The sequence below is a fragment of the Pyricularia oryzae genome, chromosome 1 (assembly GCF_000002495.2).
Source record: "Pyricularia oryzae 70-15 chromosome 1, whole genome shotgun sequence".
NCBI classification, from domain to species: domain Eukaryota; kingdom Fungi; phylum Ascomycota; class Sordariomycetes; order Magnaporthales; family Pyriculariaceae; genus Pyricularia; species Pyricularia oryzae.
In genome coordinates, this window is record NC_017844.1 from 1947632 (window position 1) to 1963232 (window position 15601).

Below are 15601 nucleotides of genomic sequence, written 5' to 3' on the forward strand. Positions count from 1 at the left end.
ACTCAGCTTGGCAGGAATTGTTAGCTCTGGTACCCAGGTTCAGTGACGCAAATGAACCGCTCCTTCGTAGAAAGGAAACGGAGCTCTGTGGTGACAACATACCTTTGCCTTACCTGTTACCTTACAGTTCTTAGGTAGGTACCTAGGGACGTACAGAAAAACAGAAAAAAAAAAAGAAGAAAACACACACATTGCCACGAGTTCGGCCATGACAGCCGCCATCTGCACAATTTATCTGTGTTGCTCATCTATCAAACATGCATCCCGTACGATGGGCTGGCATCGGACGAGGAACTACCTAATTACCACACAGGCCAAGCCAAACTGTGTATCTTGGCTTATGAGGCGGTGCTTAGGTCGCCTCAATAGTTAGCCACTCGGATCGGACGCTAGGATTAAGGGTTGCCGTCCGGTCTACGACTGTGTTCTGGTTGGAGCTGAGGGTGCGATGCCGGAACTAGAAGCCGTAAGTTGAAAACGGACAGATCACTAACTTGGAACTCGTCTTGTCGATTCAACGGATAGACTGTTGCCTTCACATATTGAACGACTGATGCTCGATGCAGAGATGTTATACAGAGATCAAAAATAATACGGATACGACACCCAACGCTTTACTTCATAAGGCACTCGTACATGCCTAGGTACATCTACGTGCATTGCCGTGGCGGTAGACGCTATTACTTTTTCTTACATTGTGTCACCTTGTCTTGATCAGATGGTTTCGGAAAGTTATGGTTAATTTGGCAAGGGACAACTGGTTCAGGAGCAGACGCACCGACAGCAAGGGGCTCCGGGTCCCGGGAAGCTTCAGAGATCATTCTGTGGGGTATAGTATTGATACTACGTCAATGGGCAGCCGGAGCTTGGCACGGCACGGCATCGGAGAACGTCATGACGAGTCGGCAATCACTGCATGTTGGGTATGAGATGACTCGGTTGGTTATTGTACGAAGTACTGTTTGTTTGATTTGATGAACAAGGGGAAAAAGAAAAAAAAAGAAAACAGAAAACTAAGACGGAAAAAAGAAATATGAATTACTCAATCTTATCAACAACAACGGAAGGCCTACGTCGTAAGTTCAATGGTGAACGAAATTCAAGCAAACAGTTCCAGGGCAATCGTAGATTCTCAGATCTGATATCCTCACCAGTGATCCGGCCCAACGCGGTACTTATGTAGTTCATTTGTTAGTTTGTACTTCGAGAGGGATCAAAAAGTCAACCCCCCCCCCCCCCCCCCAAAGCGTCGACTCAATTCTGTGTCTATTGATCTGCCTCGGGACTGGTATTTGTGGACTTGTACAAAATAAAGCGATCGCCAGCTTAACGAACGGCGATTTGAACAATATACAGATGTCAGGTCAGATCAAAACACCAGAGAGTAAAAATGGCTGTCCGACTTACGCGGCTCGGTCCAACCACTCAAAAAGACCACAAAAAGAGATCGCATGGGTCGGTCTCACGGTCGGTCGGTGTCTTTGTGCCGGGTACGCAGCGCAGTGCGGCGTTTTCTTGGCGAACCCCTGTTGCAACTAACGTTACACGCCGCGCACGCATTTACAACCCGCCCACTGGAATACTGTCAATTGATTGACTGATGCAGTCTCTTTACACCAGCCGACTGCAGATTCTCATGCACCCCAAGTGGCTCCGCCGTTTGTGCCGTCGTAGCGTCGACTCCCCACAACAACCTACCGTACACTACATGTACCTTTGCTCCTTGGCTAAGCCTACAGAGAGGTTTCAAGGTACCTAGCTCCTTTACCCCTGTGGGTCTTTGCTCTGCCGCAGCACAGGCTTCTTCGTCTGGTCCTTGGAGGTGCCCAAACCAGCTGTGGGTAGACCAGACCATCCATCCATGGTCATAATATTGGTAAGGGGGAAGAGAACCAGCTGAACGTTCAATACTATCCATGCCTACCACTATCTATCACCTCTTACCTTTACCTATCTAATTTTTTTTTAAATTTTTTTTTTTTTTCGATCTAATTATGCCGTGATCTAGTCGGCCTAGAACTAGCCTGCTGCCTGTGTCCTACTTTCGTAACCTAGCCTATCCCTTCCAAGTCAAGCTGGTTGGCGGTGGCCCCTCATCCTTGAACTCTACTTTGTACGAGATTGATGTGTTTTTTTTTTGTGATTTAATATCCGACCTACGCCCGCCCGTTTTGTTTCTCCAGCACAAACAAACTCTCCACCCACCCACGAAGCGAACAAGCGCGCGCGGCGGCCTCTCAGAGGACGGACTTTCTCACCGAGTCAACGGACCAACCCTTTCTCCTTTCCAAACCCCAACAAACAAAACGAATCTGCACCACATCAGGAAACTCTACGACAATCCTCATTGTCAAGAGTCATTTGCTCGCACATGAAGCAATTCGCACCTCGGTTTACAGCATCAGCAGCAAGCACATAGTTTTGCCATACTGCACGACTACGACTCCGAGCGAAGAACCAAAACCCCTGACTACTTTTTAGGCAAAACGTTTGCCGCCTTGCAGACGACGTCGACTTTTCAGCCTAGGGCGATCGACAAATCATCCGGAATCGAATAAAAAAGGGGGATCCCCGGAACACACAAGAAACATAAAATAAACACACGCACCCTGTGAGCGTGCGGCTAAGCAAGCATGGCGGCCGCAAATAATCAGAACGTCATTCGCAGGTACGATGCAACACTCGCTGGAAACAAAGATGAATGTAGTGTGCTCCTTCATTTCTTCTATATCTTAACACATTTGTATTTATGCCCGAATCTACAGGAAACTGGTAATTATAGGAGACGGTGCATGCGGAAAGACAAGTTTACTTAGCGTGTTCACTCTTGGGTATTTTCCAACAGTAAGTATCCCTAAACCCGGCTCCTGTCAGAAAAAATTACGGTTTGTTGTTTGTTGCGATGAGGGCCACAAGACTAAACAAACACCCTTTTTACCTTGTCACAGCATTATGTAAGTCCGGAAACGACCCAGCAAACACGGAAACGAATCGATCAGAGAATATAGAGCTCCAAGAAGGCCTGACCACAGTCAACGGAGCATACAGATTCCGACCGTCTTCGAAAACTACGTGACAGATTGCAGGGTGGATGGCAAGTCGGTGCAGCTAGCATTATGGGATACGGCAGGCCAGGAGGACTACGAGCGATTACGGCCCTTGGCATACTCAAAAGCGCACGTCATCCTAATAGGGTTTTCTGTCGACACGCCGGATTCATTGGACAATGTGAAGCACAAGGTGGGTTCACTGGCAGCCCGTTGCGAACGGGGATTCAAAAGCGTTTTCTCCCACCCTTCAAGATGCCGTCCACCAAGCCACGATCGACCATAAACGCAAGCTTCCGTCCCCGGATGCTCGCGGGGAATGCCGAAACCCTCAGGATCCTTGGTCTGCGTGTAACTGCGCAATCTCCGGTCCTCCGCGGTAGTTCTTTTTACCATCATGGTGCAACACAAAGTGCGACCAACCACGTCGTCACGATTGGGTCTGGTGGCGGATGTTCGAAGAGGGGGTGTGGGAAGGAGGTACAAGCCAAGGAGAGGATGTAGAACTGTGTGGGCTGACAAATCTGGGACAAAAATCATAGTGGATCGAAGAGGCTACCGAAAAGTGCCCTGGGGTACCCATCATCCTTGTCGGCCTCAAGAAGGACCTGCGGGAAGACCCCGTGGCCATCGAGGAGATGCGCAAGAAGAGCATGCGCTTTGTCACCGAGCACGACGGTGAGACTGCGGCCAAGGAAGTCGGTGCCCGCAAATATCTAGAGTGTTCGAGCTTGTCTGGCGAAGGAGTCGACGACGTCTTTGAGGCAGCCACGCGCGCAGCCCTCTTGACATTTGAAAAGGGTGAGGGAGCCGGATGCTGTGTGATCCTATAGAGCATCATACCCATGGCACATTCATCAGCTCGGAGCTGGTGCAGAAACGGTACGGAATCCACTCGTTAGGTATCCCAACCGATCAACCTACGACGACCGGGAAAAACAAAAACAACACACATTATGGACAGGTCCTGAGGGCATAATGGCCAAAAGTTGGACCTAGGGGCCCACAAAGAACGCACTCGTTCAAAACAATCCCCTATTTTATCATCGCCGAGTTTTCTGTAACTCGCAAAGCTTTGCGTTCTTCTACGACATCTGACGACGAAACAAACATGTGCGAAAAAAAACATCGGTATTTAAAACCCGCAGATCCTTTGATAATGTTCATCTCCACTGCACTGCGCTTTTTTCTCACTGCTGGCCAAGGGGGGGATACGCCTTGTTTTTCCTGTTTAATCTTTCGAATGTATAATAGGGGAGCGATAGACAGACCTCGATGCTCCTTTTTGTTTGCTGAAAATGACGTTATTTACTCAGGCACGTCAAAGTATTCGGAGACAGTAATGGACCGCATTCAGCAGATACAAACAAATCCAGTTGCCGCTTGTGACATGTGAAGATGGCGTATGGTGTTGTATGAGGGCTTGAGTTCATATGAAGAACTGTGCAAACATTGAATTACTTCAAAGTCGAAGGCAAGAAATGGTCTTCCAATCTATAGAATGGATGTTGGCACATCCTGATTCAGTTTCAGCAAATCAATCGGCGACTACATTGTTAGCATCGTGATTGGGAGCTGCTCTAGCTTGGGGACGAAAAGGAGTTCGAAATCACAAAGGAGAAACCAAAATACTCCCATGTGAAGGATCGTGACAATGGCCCGACAGAAGTGTGCCGACTAAACAAGACGTAGGATATGAGAAGTAATACAGTCAATATTTGGTCTATAATTTTATACACGCTTGGTACAAAAAGAGCGCCCTCTCTGTAGCGCCAAAGCCAGCAAAACGCAGCCATTGGCTTCGGAGACCACAAGCTCTTCAAAGTATATCAACTACTCAATCCCTCCTCCAATCGTGGTTCCAAGCCTGCCTCGCTGGCGTCTCGACCTGGGGCCTGGCGTACTCAATGGGGAAGCCGTCGTGGCCGTAGACGCCCTTCTTCTCCATTGCGACGCGGTAGAGGTAACCCTCATCCCTGGTTCCTGGCCCGCTGGTCTGGCGGAGCTCCTCACAGGCGTTACGCATTGAGTGCCACTGGCGTATGAGCATCCTCTGCTTGTCGTCACGCTGCTTGTGCAGGTGCAGCTGCCAGGCGCGGTGAATGGTCCAGTGCCGCAGGTGACGGTTGCGACCCATGATGAGAGGCGGCGGCGTCTTGCGCACCACGCCCACCACCTTGCGGAACAGCATCAGCTTGGGGTCCGCCGCCACGGGCTGGGCCTTGCGCAGCCGGTCGCCGCTGTTGCCGCCCATCTTGCGGTTGATGGACGCCGCGTGGCTGCCGATCGACGTCGACTGCTTCTTCACCTGGCGCGCCTGCGTCTGCGGCGTGCTGTGGAAGGAGCGTGTCCTGTTGCTGCTGGCCATGCTGTGTGTCTGAGGTCGGAGAGCTGAGGGAATGAATGGGTTTGAGGTCGGGAGCAGGCGACGCAGGGCTCTGCTAAAGGTTGATGCTGATGCCATTGTGGGATATGTCGTGATCGAGACTGGCCCGGCGTATGGAAATGTTTTATATGGTGATAGAGACTTCTACCAAGGCTGTAATTGGTATCGCTAGGCCGGGTCAGCGTTGCCTTGATGTGTCCCTTGCGGCGTGCTCGAGGCGGGTGTCCACCGAAATTTCGATGCTGGCGCGTTTGTTACAGATTTCTCGGAAAATCAATGCTGTATTGAATGCTGGACCATGTATCGCACAGCAATCTAGACTCCGACCGCCGTCGGTTGTTCGCCAGCTCGGAAAGAAACCTTTTTCTACAGTAGGGTTCACTTTTGGTCATCATTCGACGAATCGAGCTAAGAATTTCATGGTCTGGACTGGGATGTCCCGACTCAAAATCGGAGCTAACACGTGATCACCTGACACAGATTCGGATACGCCCATTTGTACCTTGCTCGACTTCCCACACCCAAAGGTAACTAACTACCTGCTCCACATCGGAGCTACAGGAGAGGTATATCGTCTACATATCTTACCTACCGGTGCCAATCGAATGAAGTCGGGTACAAAAAGCTTCCAGAGCATCGATTCGAAAGGGCCGTCTCCAAATTTCATCCAGCATGACTGCAAAGCCTCGATCCATTCTATGTACGAAGGCGAAGGAAGTATTAGTTTCCTGCATACTCTCCGATTATGACCAGAACTTCCTACAAATCTTATGCAATGAATACGGGATTAGCAATGTAATGGGTATCTTCGTGTCCTCCAAGTCATTGCTCGCTAGTGAAGCAACTCTATGTAATTTTAATATTGCATCATCAAGTAGCCGATATCTTGACTCTTGTAACCTCCAGAGTCTCATTATCGACCAACACAAGCTCGCGTGATGCTGAAAATGTCGGCACGGTGATCAGACGCACTTCCTGACCTTCCGTTCCTGTAATGGTCTTGGTCCCAAACTCCGGCTGGTTGCCGACAAAGTAAAGATGGGGGCATTGGTTCATCACAAAAGGATCATCGTCCTGGAAAGGGTAACTCCCTAAACACAAAGATAGTCAGCGAATCCCGCTTTTAAAGGGCCTAAAGGCATAAGTGGCACATGGGCTACTCACAAAGCGTATCAGGCGCCGTCGGTGCTGAGCATCTCCAACGGCACATGGCCTCCATCATGCCAAGTCGGTCGTCGCTATCGACATACTTGAAAACATCATCAACGTTTTGTCCGCTCGTTCCCAGCACTCTCCATCCTTCAACCTCACCCTCCCAGGGGTTCGTCACCGTGTCAAACCAGCCTGGCTCGGCAGTCGGCCCGGGGAGGGCGCTATACGTTCTCGACTTCGTGAACATGGCCGGGTGGATGGGCTGCTGGGGATAACTGGCGTTGGCGGGATCGTGTGCTCCTGGGAGGAAGGTAACGGGTATCGTCGGCAGCAACTCCGAAAGGAATTCGTCGAGGAGCTGCGAGGGGATGGGATTGTATGAGCTGGCATCATAGCCGTACTTCTTGTGAACCTTCTTCCCTGCCACTTCCTCCTCGGCTGCAGGTTTGCCGGTATCCGGCGAGATCGAGTCGCCTGCCACAATAAGACGGCTAATCTGCGATATATCCTTTTGAGCGATTGGGTCGAGTGCATCGCCAAGGAGATACTCCAAAAGAAGGTTCAACTCCATAGCATACGACGTATCCGTACTCGAGAAGTTCAGACCAGATAGTATGGCAGTCTTGCCTCGGTTACTGGAGTAGCCACCGTTGCCCATCTCCACGTCGTCATCTGCCGGTTTTGAGAGGGACCATCGTTCTGGTTGGGGTGCGAGGTCAGGGAATTTCAGGTCAATAACCTCGAACTCGCCACTTGCGTTTTCAGTGCCCATCACTGCAATGATGCAGCCCGTCACCAAGACAACGGACTTGAGTATATCCCCCACCAGACGCACGCGCCCTGAGTCATCCTCAAGGAGAATCGAGTCTCGGCCATCTTTTGAGAAGTATTTCTGGACTGATGTGGGTGCGGATATCCAACGCTATGTAGCTGCATCAGCCAGAGCTTCCTCGCCGTTTTTATAAAAAGTCAGTGCTCTTGAACAATTCTCTCGTCACTCACATCTTTGGCTACGTCCTCCAGAATGCTAGGCTTGAGTGGCATGTCCATGTAGACGGTGCCTGCAACCCAGCAGAGCTCTCCTTGCCTGACATCAAGCACACGAGGCACCTGCCTGGCCGGCTCGCCACCAATTACCAGGTCACCAAAGGCGGTGGATGCTATCTCCTCCACGGCCGGCTTGATCTTGGTGAGCCTGAGGAAGTACATGTCCCCATACTGCTGTTGATATTGTTTTTCCTTGTCTAATGCAAACGTCTTGAGCGACTTATAGCTCGATTGCCTCCTTTCCAGTGGAATCTCGCTATCATTTGAATTGCTGCTTCGAGTTTGGTAGTTGTTAGCAAATATGATCACGTGAAATGTGTTTTATTTTTTTCTTCTTTTTTTTAATTTTTTTTTATATCAAACTGGAACCGCACCTACGATGGCTTCTGCAGCAGACTGCTGCTCACATCTTCTAGTTTTACCATGGCCAAGTCGGAGCAGCGCCGAGACAATGACGAGCGGATGACTGTGACACCGTGATGTTGACCGAAGTTTGAGCCTGGACGCGACCTGCTATGTCCTGAGTGTATCTTTGGTTGCCAGGGAGTTCACGCGTGGAGGGGTTGGTTCGGATGGCAGCCGTTGGCTTGAGCCCCACTATGCCCCATAGTAAAGTTCAACTGCCTTCATTATCCCCATCTATCTATTGGTCTCTCCCCAACGTGGGGTAAGGCTCGTGCAAGGCTGACAGCTTCTCCAAAGGAAAAAAAAAATAAAGAGAAGAAAAAAAATTCCTGGAGGTCGCAACGGGGCGCCCGAAGAACATCATATTACAGGGAGACCGGGAGGCCGCGTTACTGCATTATAATATCCCTCACTGGATGATTTCACCCACGCAGCATCTGCAAGTAACGCCGTCAACAACGCGATTACAAATTTTGGCACAATGAATGCCACAACAGAACAGGAGGCGATCGTCAAGGTCCTGTTCACCACCACCGAACAAGGCCTTGAGCTTCCCGAGTCAAAGAGGTTATTGCTCGTACCAGCAGGTGGGACCAATCTTTTGAACAAAACAAAGGTGCAATCGCGATACTTATATAAACTGACATACATGCGCTTCAGATATCCGTCGGTATGGCCTCTCAAGAGTTCTCAACTCCGAGTCTATGCTCAACACCGCGGCCCCAATACCGTTTGACTTTCTCGTAAACGGCACATTTCTCCGAACCACATTGGAAGACTACCTCAAGGAGAATGGTCTCCCATTCGAAAAGACAGTGACCCTGCAATACGTCAGGAGTTTAGTGCCTCCGGCGTACGAGGCGAGCTTCGAACACGACGATTGGGTCAGCAGCGTCGACTTGCTGTCTGCCACCTCCTCAGCCGGTAAATGGTCAGGGAGCTCTTTCCTTCAGGGTCAGGACCGTATTCTTTCGGCGTCATACGATGGTCTGTTGAGGATATGGAACGGCTCAGGTCAGGCCCTGGCGACGTCGTCAGTTGTTAACCGCGGACCGTTGTGTGGTCTCAAGTCGGCAAAGTTCATGTCGTCTACGAAGATCGCCGCGGCGGGTTTGGACAGGACTGTGCGGATATGGGACTATACGGAAGCCGATGATCACTTTTCAGGCCAGCTAAAGCCCACGCTCGAGCTTTACGGCCACAGGAGTATAATCGAGTCACTGGGCGTCGATGGTAGCTCGAGACGGATCCTGACAGCTTGCGCAGACGGTTCCATCGGTTTGTGGACGACATCAAAGAAACTTGCTCCCGAGGCGCCGACCGCACTTTTACCCCAGACTTACGCCACCAAGAGGAGAAAGGGTTCAACAACCAGCGCAAACATAATCGCTCAGCGTGGTGCTCTGTCTCTGATCCCCGTGCACAGCCGCCCTGTCAGCGCTGCCATCTTCGACCCGCAAAACCAGCACACGGCATACAGCGCTTCGCAAGACCACACTCTCAAGGTGCTGGATTTGACGACAAGCCGTGTCGTCAGCACAATCACAACCTCAAACGCCCTCATGTCTGCCTGTTATCTCTCCAACAAATCAGCTCCGCTCATCGCAGCCGGAACGTCATCGCGGAATGTCACTCTCATAGATCCTCGAGAAAGCGCCGCCGCGACATCGGTCATGACGCTGCGCGGCCATATCAACGTTGTCTCTTCAGTCTCGGCCTCCCCGGACAACGAATATTCATTAGTGTCTGGATCCCACGACGGCACATGTCGTATTTGGGACCTGCGAAGCGTCCGTCCCGCCGCCGGCAAGGAAGAAACTGGACTCGGAAGCGTGGGAGAGTCTGTTTATTTAATCGAGCGCGAGAGTCTGGGTGACAAGAAGAGGCCTTTGGCAGGCGAGGGAGTCAAGGTCTTTGACGTGCAGTGGGACAAGACATGGGGTATCGTGAGTGGAGGAGAGGACAAAAAGGTGCAAATCAACAAGGGAAGGAATATAATATCATCTTGATCCGATGGCGTCTGGGGACCTTAAAATTAGAAGGCTTTGTAGTAGATACCAATTTGCAAAGTAAATAACGCAACATAAAACTGACGTGATAGGAAAGACTTGTTTAGCGGACCCTTTGGTAACATGGCATATTCCAATGTATCCGAACCTGGCCAGCCAACATGTCACCACAACTATTTAGGAACGGAATCGGCCGTCCACTTCCGATCTCGACCCTCGTCTATCCCCACCGGACAATTCCGCACCAATCCTGTATTAATAGTGACATTTCTTACTGTTTTCTCAATAGCCAAGCAAAGAAGTTCCGCAGCTTCCTAGTCGAAAATACCATGTTTATTACGAAACAGGGAATTTAATCGTATCCAATTTCAACTATCACCAGGTCCAATTGCTAAATAGGTTACTATGTATAGTTCATAATCGGCGGGAGCCGAAAGCCTGGATTAAGCACTTCAAACCTAGGCGTTTACCACCTACTGTTGTCGTCAAATAGCCACAGAGGATCGCCATCATGTTTACAGATCGGCAGGACATCAATTCAAGCTAAACTCAACCCATTGTTTTGTTTGCGGGAGTTTCCCGATGCTTGATCGTGTTCCTTGGTGGGGTAATGAAGAATGAATTTCCTGAGGGGATGAATAAGGCTCACAATTATACAAGACGAACATATTGGGGTCATTGTACTTGTTGTAATTGTTTATATAAGATAATGCAAAACGATTTGCAGACTAATCATGCGCCATATCACGGCAGAAGCAGTGCTTCGTATACGCTGCTTGTAATCAATCATAACCTTTTATTATGACATGTTTGCAACTGAATGTATAGAGTAAGGTATGAATCGTTGCTGAATCGTAATCGGGTAGAAATTTGTTTGCGAGCCATAGTTTTAATCAGTCGAAGAGACCTCTGTGGTCCTCGTCTGTCGTTCCAGTGCGGCATACCTCGATGAAAGGGTCCGGGCAGGAACTTCAGCAAGCACCTCATCACGCAGTCTCGCGTGCTCAAAAGGTAGCTTTTCCTTCTTGATGGCGTCAAGAATATATGTGTGTACGGTGTTAGTTTGCAGCGGAGGATTCCTCAGGATTGATGCTATAGCCGAAGGACTGAGGTCATGGTTCTGGCTCCAGATATGGTAAGCCCGGAGGGCAGCTGCGGTAGCTCTTGGTGGAGATTTGCAGCTTGCGCGATACTCTGCCAACCAGTCTTCAGCTGCAATAACCCTGTCGTCTTTGACAGGTTTGGCTACTTCTGTTTTTGGTAGCGCCGCAGAGCGAGCGGTTCGAGTGACTTTAGGTCCCGCTTCCTCAAGATCGGGCTCAAAAGTGAGTGTGTCTGATGCTGACTTTATGAGCTCCTCCTCTGGCGGTACGTAGGAAGCTTCCTCGTTGTCCTCAAACTCCACATCTTCTGCACCTTCCTCCACAGCGACAACTGTCTTTCCATCCGCCAGTCTGATGGGAAGACCAAGCTCTACGTGGTAAGGCCGCGGTGGCGTTGGATCGAGAGCCTCGCGCTGCTGTTCCAGGACATTGTATATCTGAGGCCCCGCATAGGCATCCGACGAAGAATCTGCGTGTGAAAGTAAGCAAGGTGCCCGTGGCATCGGCAAATGGTGGTGAAACATACAAATGATCTGTTCCATCTTCAACGGTTTAGACCAGTCGCTTGACCGAACGTCCTGCCCTTTAAACATTGAAAGCCCGAAAACCGCTTCGACTTGTTCAGCCAACGCTACGGCGCGTCTGTTGATCAAGTGCGTTTCGCCACTTGCCGAGTATTTGACCAGTTTGTAGAGGTGGCTAAGCTCAAAGACACCTTTGGAGTCAATGCCCAGCCAGGTCCGTAGTCGCGTACAGTCGGCCTTGATATTGACACCAACCTTGGAGATGTCGGAATTTTCCAACAGCAGCTTTAGCGATGGCGCCACCAACGAGTCATCTTTTGGGTACAGTGCAAGGTGGAACAAGGCGATACGGCTTGGGCTGGCAAGTTGCACGAGACAAACGTTCCTCCGTGCACCGGAGGATTTCCTGGCATCTGCAACCCACTCCAGATCCAACCCGATTACCCTTTCGTCCAAGAAGTACTGGCACACTCGCTCTGTAGTGTAATTACTCTTGCAGTAATGGACCCTAACCTTCTCGCCCTGGGGTCCACGGTAGAGAGTGTAGGCCCAGTATGAGTCCATTGAGCCTTTGCGAGCTTGCTTCGCTGTACGGAACAATTCGACGTCCATCTTGAAGTCTAGGGTTGTGGATGGTGGCAGATTTGCCTCTGATTTAAAACCATCTACAGCCTCTGTCTCCTTATGCTCAACATCAACGTCTTGTCGAAGTGCTGGCGGGGCTATATCTGCTGAGGAAGACTGGACGGCGGACTGGGCCACATGAGGGGCAGCTAAACAACCGCTCTCCTGCTGAATGTCATCTCCCTCGCACTGTAACGTCGTCGAGGTAGTTAGGGGCTCAGTTGAACAAGATGCACTAGTGCTGTATATTGAGCGAAAGCCGGAGAGGTCCGGATACAATGGCTGTGGCAGATTTTGTGCGGGCGCTTCTGGCGTGTTAGAAGACGCGAAACTCAGGCCGTTGCGGGGATGCCAGAGTCTCCATGTTGACGGGGGTGGCGCACGCGCTCGCATAGTGATGCTGCTGCTGTACAAAGTTCTTCTTGCAAATGCCTTCTCTGGGAAAATCTTCAAAGAAAAAGGTGTTTGTTTTCTTTTCAGAGACGTAACAAATGAACGGGCCTGAAATCTTGCTTCATCTTGGAGCAAGTAGGAGTGAGTAGCGGCTCTCATGTCGCCACGACTAGAACTAGAATCAAGCCATCTTCTGCTTCGCGGGCGCAGATACACCATGGCATGCGCCCACTCTCATGAACCGAGCGCTCTCTGCCAATCGAACGACCGGGGGTGTTTTAGGCACGGGTGCGGATTTCTAGATACCGTTCGAGACCGAGAGACGGAAATAGCGTGAACAAAGATCCCTTGCCTGCGATATGCGTGCAGTGCGCGAAAGTCGATCGTTCCGCATCCCTGTTCGCCTTATGGGAAGGCGACAAACTATCACGAAATCAGGTGACACCACGTGATCTTTGCAATGAATTATCTCAGTCCATGAGTTGCATCCACCCCACCAGCAACGATGGGTGCTTGTTGCTTGCTTTGCGGCGGCTGGATTTATCTGCGTTGACCACTTGCAATCAGTCCGTCCTACTGCCCAATACTCGCAAAAAGCCGACAAAACTTCATCATGGCGACACAACTGCTTCCATTAGGTAAGGAAAGATCTCAGAGGATCTGGAAAACACGTTTCAATGATAAATGAGATTGAGAGAACCAAATCAAAAAGCCATTCAACTGACATGTTCACTCTATCAACACAGAGCTCATCGACAAGTGTGTCGGCTCCCGCATTTGGGTGATCATGAAGGGTGACAAGGGTACGCAACACAGCCTGCCCTGATTCGAACCTCTTCAACTGGGCTTGAATGCTAATTTGAATTCGATATGCAGAATTCAGCGGGTTACTTGTGGGATTTGACGACTACGTTAATATGGTCCTTGAGGACGTGACAGAGTTGTATGTCCCCCCGTCGTGTCATTACGCAACGCGCCCTAGCCCATACTTATATTCTTTGTCATCCAGCGATTACTCTGGGAACCACACAAAAATGTCCAAGATTCTCCTCAACGGAAACAACATTTGCATGGTATGCTCACCACCAGGAGAAGAACTGTATCACAGCGTGAATTCTACTGACATGCTATTTTGTACAGCTGATCCCAGGAGGCGAGGGTCCTCTACAGGCATGACCGGGAGGAAACAAAGCTATCTAAAACATGACCGTAATGCTCAATTTGCAACCGGCCTCCAAGCCTGTGTTAGAGCTCAGGAGGGAATAAACGCTGGAAGCTCTGGATTGAGACCTTGCCCCGGCGAAAGTGCTGTACCTGCTCTGGATCAGGTTGATACGAGAAAGGTCCCTTAACTAAGTTGAACGAGGCCGATATAGTGGCTTGACGAATGGGGACATCATGGAAGCAGTCAGGCGCCTGATGAAAGACTCTGTTGAATGTCTGGTCATCGATTCAAGATGTCCCGGCCAGTCCGAAGTGTTATGGCCCTCGAACTAAGACTGCCTGCATACATCCGCCGGGGCACCAAATCCGCAAAATCACAAACACAGAAAGTGAAATTCAGGCAGCCTCTAATTGACCAGCCAGAGAAGAAATGCAGAAACTCCCCCAAAACGCCTACATCATGATATACGTGCTTTAGTTCTTGAGCCATATTCCCCCAGCCCTCAACTCCCGCCAGCCGAAAAAAAGAACAGGTGAAGCTTAAAGTTTAGGAGCCTTCTAGAGCCCATGGCCATGCTCTCCGTTCTGCTGCTGCTCGCCGGCTGCAACCATCCTCCTGAGCTCGAACTCCCGCGTGAACTCGGTCCTGATCTGGCCGAGACTGTGCAGGATCGTGCGGCAGGCGTCCAGCAAGCACGCCTTGGGCGTCACCTTGCCGTCAGTCTGGATGCGCAGGAAGAACTCGGGCACGTTAGGGTGAGAAACTATAGGAAATCGTCAGAAACTGCCGCTCCTGTCTGTTGCGCCTGGAGATGTGAAGAAGGTATATAGGAGAGGGAAGAAGAAAAAAAAGCAGAGCCGATAATACCTTTGTAGCCTGCCATCAGAACATTGGGGTGCTGCTTGAGGTGCTCGGTGAGCATGTTGCCCAATGTGTGGTCTTCCTTTTTGAACGTAAAGTCTGACGTGTTTGACATGGCTGTTTACCAGTGTCAGTATGGGCATTTCAAAACGTAGAAGCCGTCATCCTCTGCCCTCACCCTCTGGACGGAGTTGCACTGACATGTGTTGATGGTTTCGGTCAGTTTCTCCTCTCCCGGCTCCAGGAGAAACAGCTCGAATCTGGAATGCTGCCGTTAGCCTTCTTGTCCCATTTACTGTCATAAAGCGCACAGATAAAACTCTCTGACAGCGTCTCCATCTAGTAAACGCCAAGTAAATCTCAATAAAGGTGATTTCCCCCCAGGGCGCATTGAGTCCTTTCCGCGCACCACCTCTTCCGCTCCCGAGTCCCTTTCAGAGGTGAGATAGAGTCAAGTGCAGACATGCGAACATGCGGCCGACCACAACCCAAGATGATTGTTTCATCCAAGCAAATCTCTTCGAGCCCTCTCTGCCAATGATTGCTGATGGCGTTTGCCATGGCCCTTGGGATATCGCACACTGAGGTCGTAAAAAAACGAGCCTTGGGTTCGAGATCAAGAACTCACCGGTCGGGAGCGTTCATTTTGGCGACAAATTGGCAAATAAGCCCAGTATCAAAATTTGGTCAGAGGTTTGAGTTCTTGTCGCAAAGATATCGAGACGAGCTATTTCGAAAGTCGAAAAATTCAAGTGATATTCAGTTGAGAATGAAAATTGCAACACGGTGTATGGTTCAACGCAGATATTCTGCGAGTTAAATGCTCGAGGAACAGGCAAAAAGTGGGGCGGTCAAGCCGTCGCCCCGACTACAATCATAGCAACT

The 15601-nt window shown here is 50.3% G+C and overlaps 8 protein-coding genes across 8 annotated transcripts; 4 read left to right on the plus strand and 4 right to left on the minus strand.

Moving 5' to 3' along the window:
- Positions 1-1356: 1356 nt before the first annotated feature.
- MGG_16128 (uncharacterized protein) lies at positions 1357-1759 on the plus strand (the record flags this gene model as incomplete). The annotated part of the gene is made up of 2 exons (XM_003709202.1): positions 1357-1490; positions 1621-1759. The coding sequence occupies 2 exons, from the start codon at positions 1357-1359 to the stop codon at positions 1757-1759; spliced, it is 273 nt and encodes a 90-aa protein (XP_003709250.1).
- Positions 1760-1827: 68 nt separating this feature from the next.
- On the plus strand, positions 1828-4437 carry MGG_02457 (GTP-binding protein rho2). The gene is made up of 5 exons (XM_003709203.1): positions 1828-2668; positions 2766-2844; positions 2949-2954; positions 3049-3240; positions 3590-4437. The coding sequence occupies exons 1-5, from the start codon at positions 2634-2636 to the stop codon at positions 3878-3880; spliced, it is 603 nt and encodes a 200-aa protein (XP_003709251.1). The 5' UTR covers positions 1828-2633; the 3' UTR covers positions 3881-4437.
- Positions 4438-4741: 304 nt separating this feature from the next.
- On the minus strand, positions 4742-5826 carry MGG_02458 (uncharacterized protein). Its single transcript, XM_003709204.1, has one exon. The coding sequence runs from the start codon at positions 5509-5511 to the stop codon at positions 4885-4887; it is 627 nt and encodes a 208-aa protein (XP_003709252.1). The 5' UTR covers positions 5512-5826; the 3' UTR covers positions 4742-4884.
- A 168-nt stretch (positions 5827-5994) lies between these two features.
- MGG_02459 (DNA polymerase delta small subunit) lies at positions 5995-8177 on the minus strand. Its single transcript, XM_003709205.1, has 4 exons — positions 8011-8177; positions 7588-7903; positions 6598-7507; positions 5995-6524 (listed from the first exon to the last, which is right to left on the minus strand). Exons 1-4 carry the CDS (start codon positions 8055-8057, stop codon positions 6304-6306), a joined length of 1494 nt encoding a protein of 497 aa, XP_003709253.1. The 5' UTR covers positions 8058-8177; the 3' UTR covers positions 5995-6303.
- A 164-nt stretch (positions 8178-8341) lies between these two features.
- On the plus strand, positions 8342-10231 carry MGG_02460 (ribosome biogenesis protein YTM1). The gene is made up of 2 exons (XM_003709206.1): positions 8342-8624; positions 8698-10231. Exons 1-2 carry the CDS (start codon positions 8519-8521, stop codon positions 10044-10046), a joined length of 1455 nt encoding a protein of 484 aa, XP_003709254.1. The 5' UTR covers positions 8342-8518; the 3' UTR covers positions 10047-10231.
- Positions 10232-10551: 320 nt separating this feature from the next.
- On the minus strand, positions 10552-13102 carry MGG_02461 (uncharacterized protein). The gene is made up of 2 exons (XM_003709207.1): positions 11676-13102; positions 10552-11618 (listed from the first exon to the last, which is right to left on the minus strand). The coding sequence occupies exons 1-2, from the start codon at positions 12907-12909 to the stop codon at positions 10936-10938; spliced, it is 1917 nt and encodes a 638-aa protein (XP_003709255.1). The 5' UTR covers positions 12910-13102; the 3' UTR covers positions 10552-10935.
- A 96-nt stretch (positions 13103-13198) lies between these two features.
- Positions 13199-14381, plus strand: MGG_02462 (U6 snRNA-associated Sm-like protein LSm5). The gene is made up of 5 exons (XM_003709208.1): positions 13199-13328; positions 13437-13493; positions 13567-13633; positions 13700-13763; positions 13831-14381. Exons 1-5 carry the CDS (start codon positions 13304-13306, stop codon positions 13864-13866), a joined length of 249 nt encoding a protein of 82 aa, XP_003709256.1. The 5' UTR covers positions 13199-13303; the 3' UTR covers positions 13867-14381.
- MGG_02463 (uncharacterized protein) lies at positions 14123-15493 on the minus strand. The gene is made up of 4 exons (XM_003709209.1): positions 15345-15493; positions 14918-14976; positions 14723-14833; positions 14123-14618 (listed from the first exon to the last, which is right to left on the minus strand). Exons 1-4 carry the CDS (start codon positions 15359-15361, stop codon positions 14413-14415), a joined length of 393 nt encoding a protein of 130 aa, XP_003709257.1. The 5' UTR covers positions 15362-15493; the 3' UTR covers positions 14123-14412.
- Positions 15494-15601: the final 108 nt, after the last annotated feature.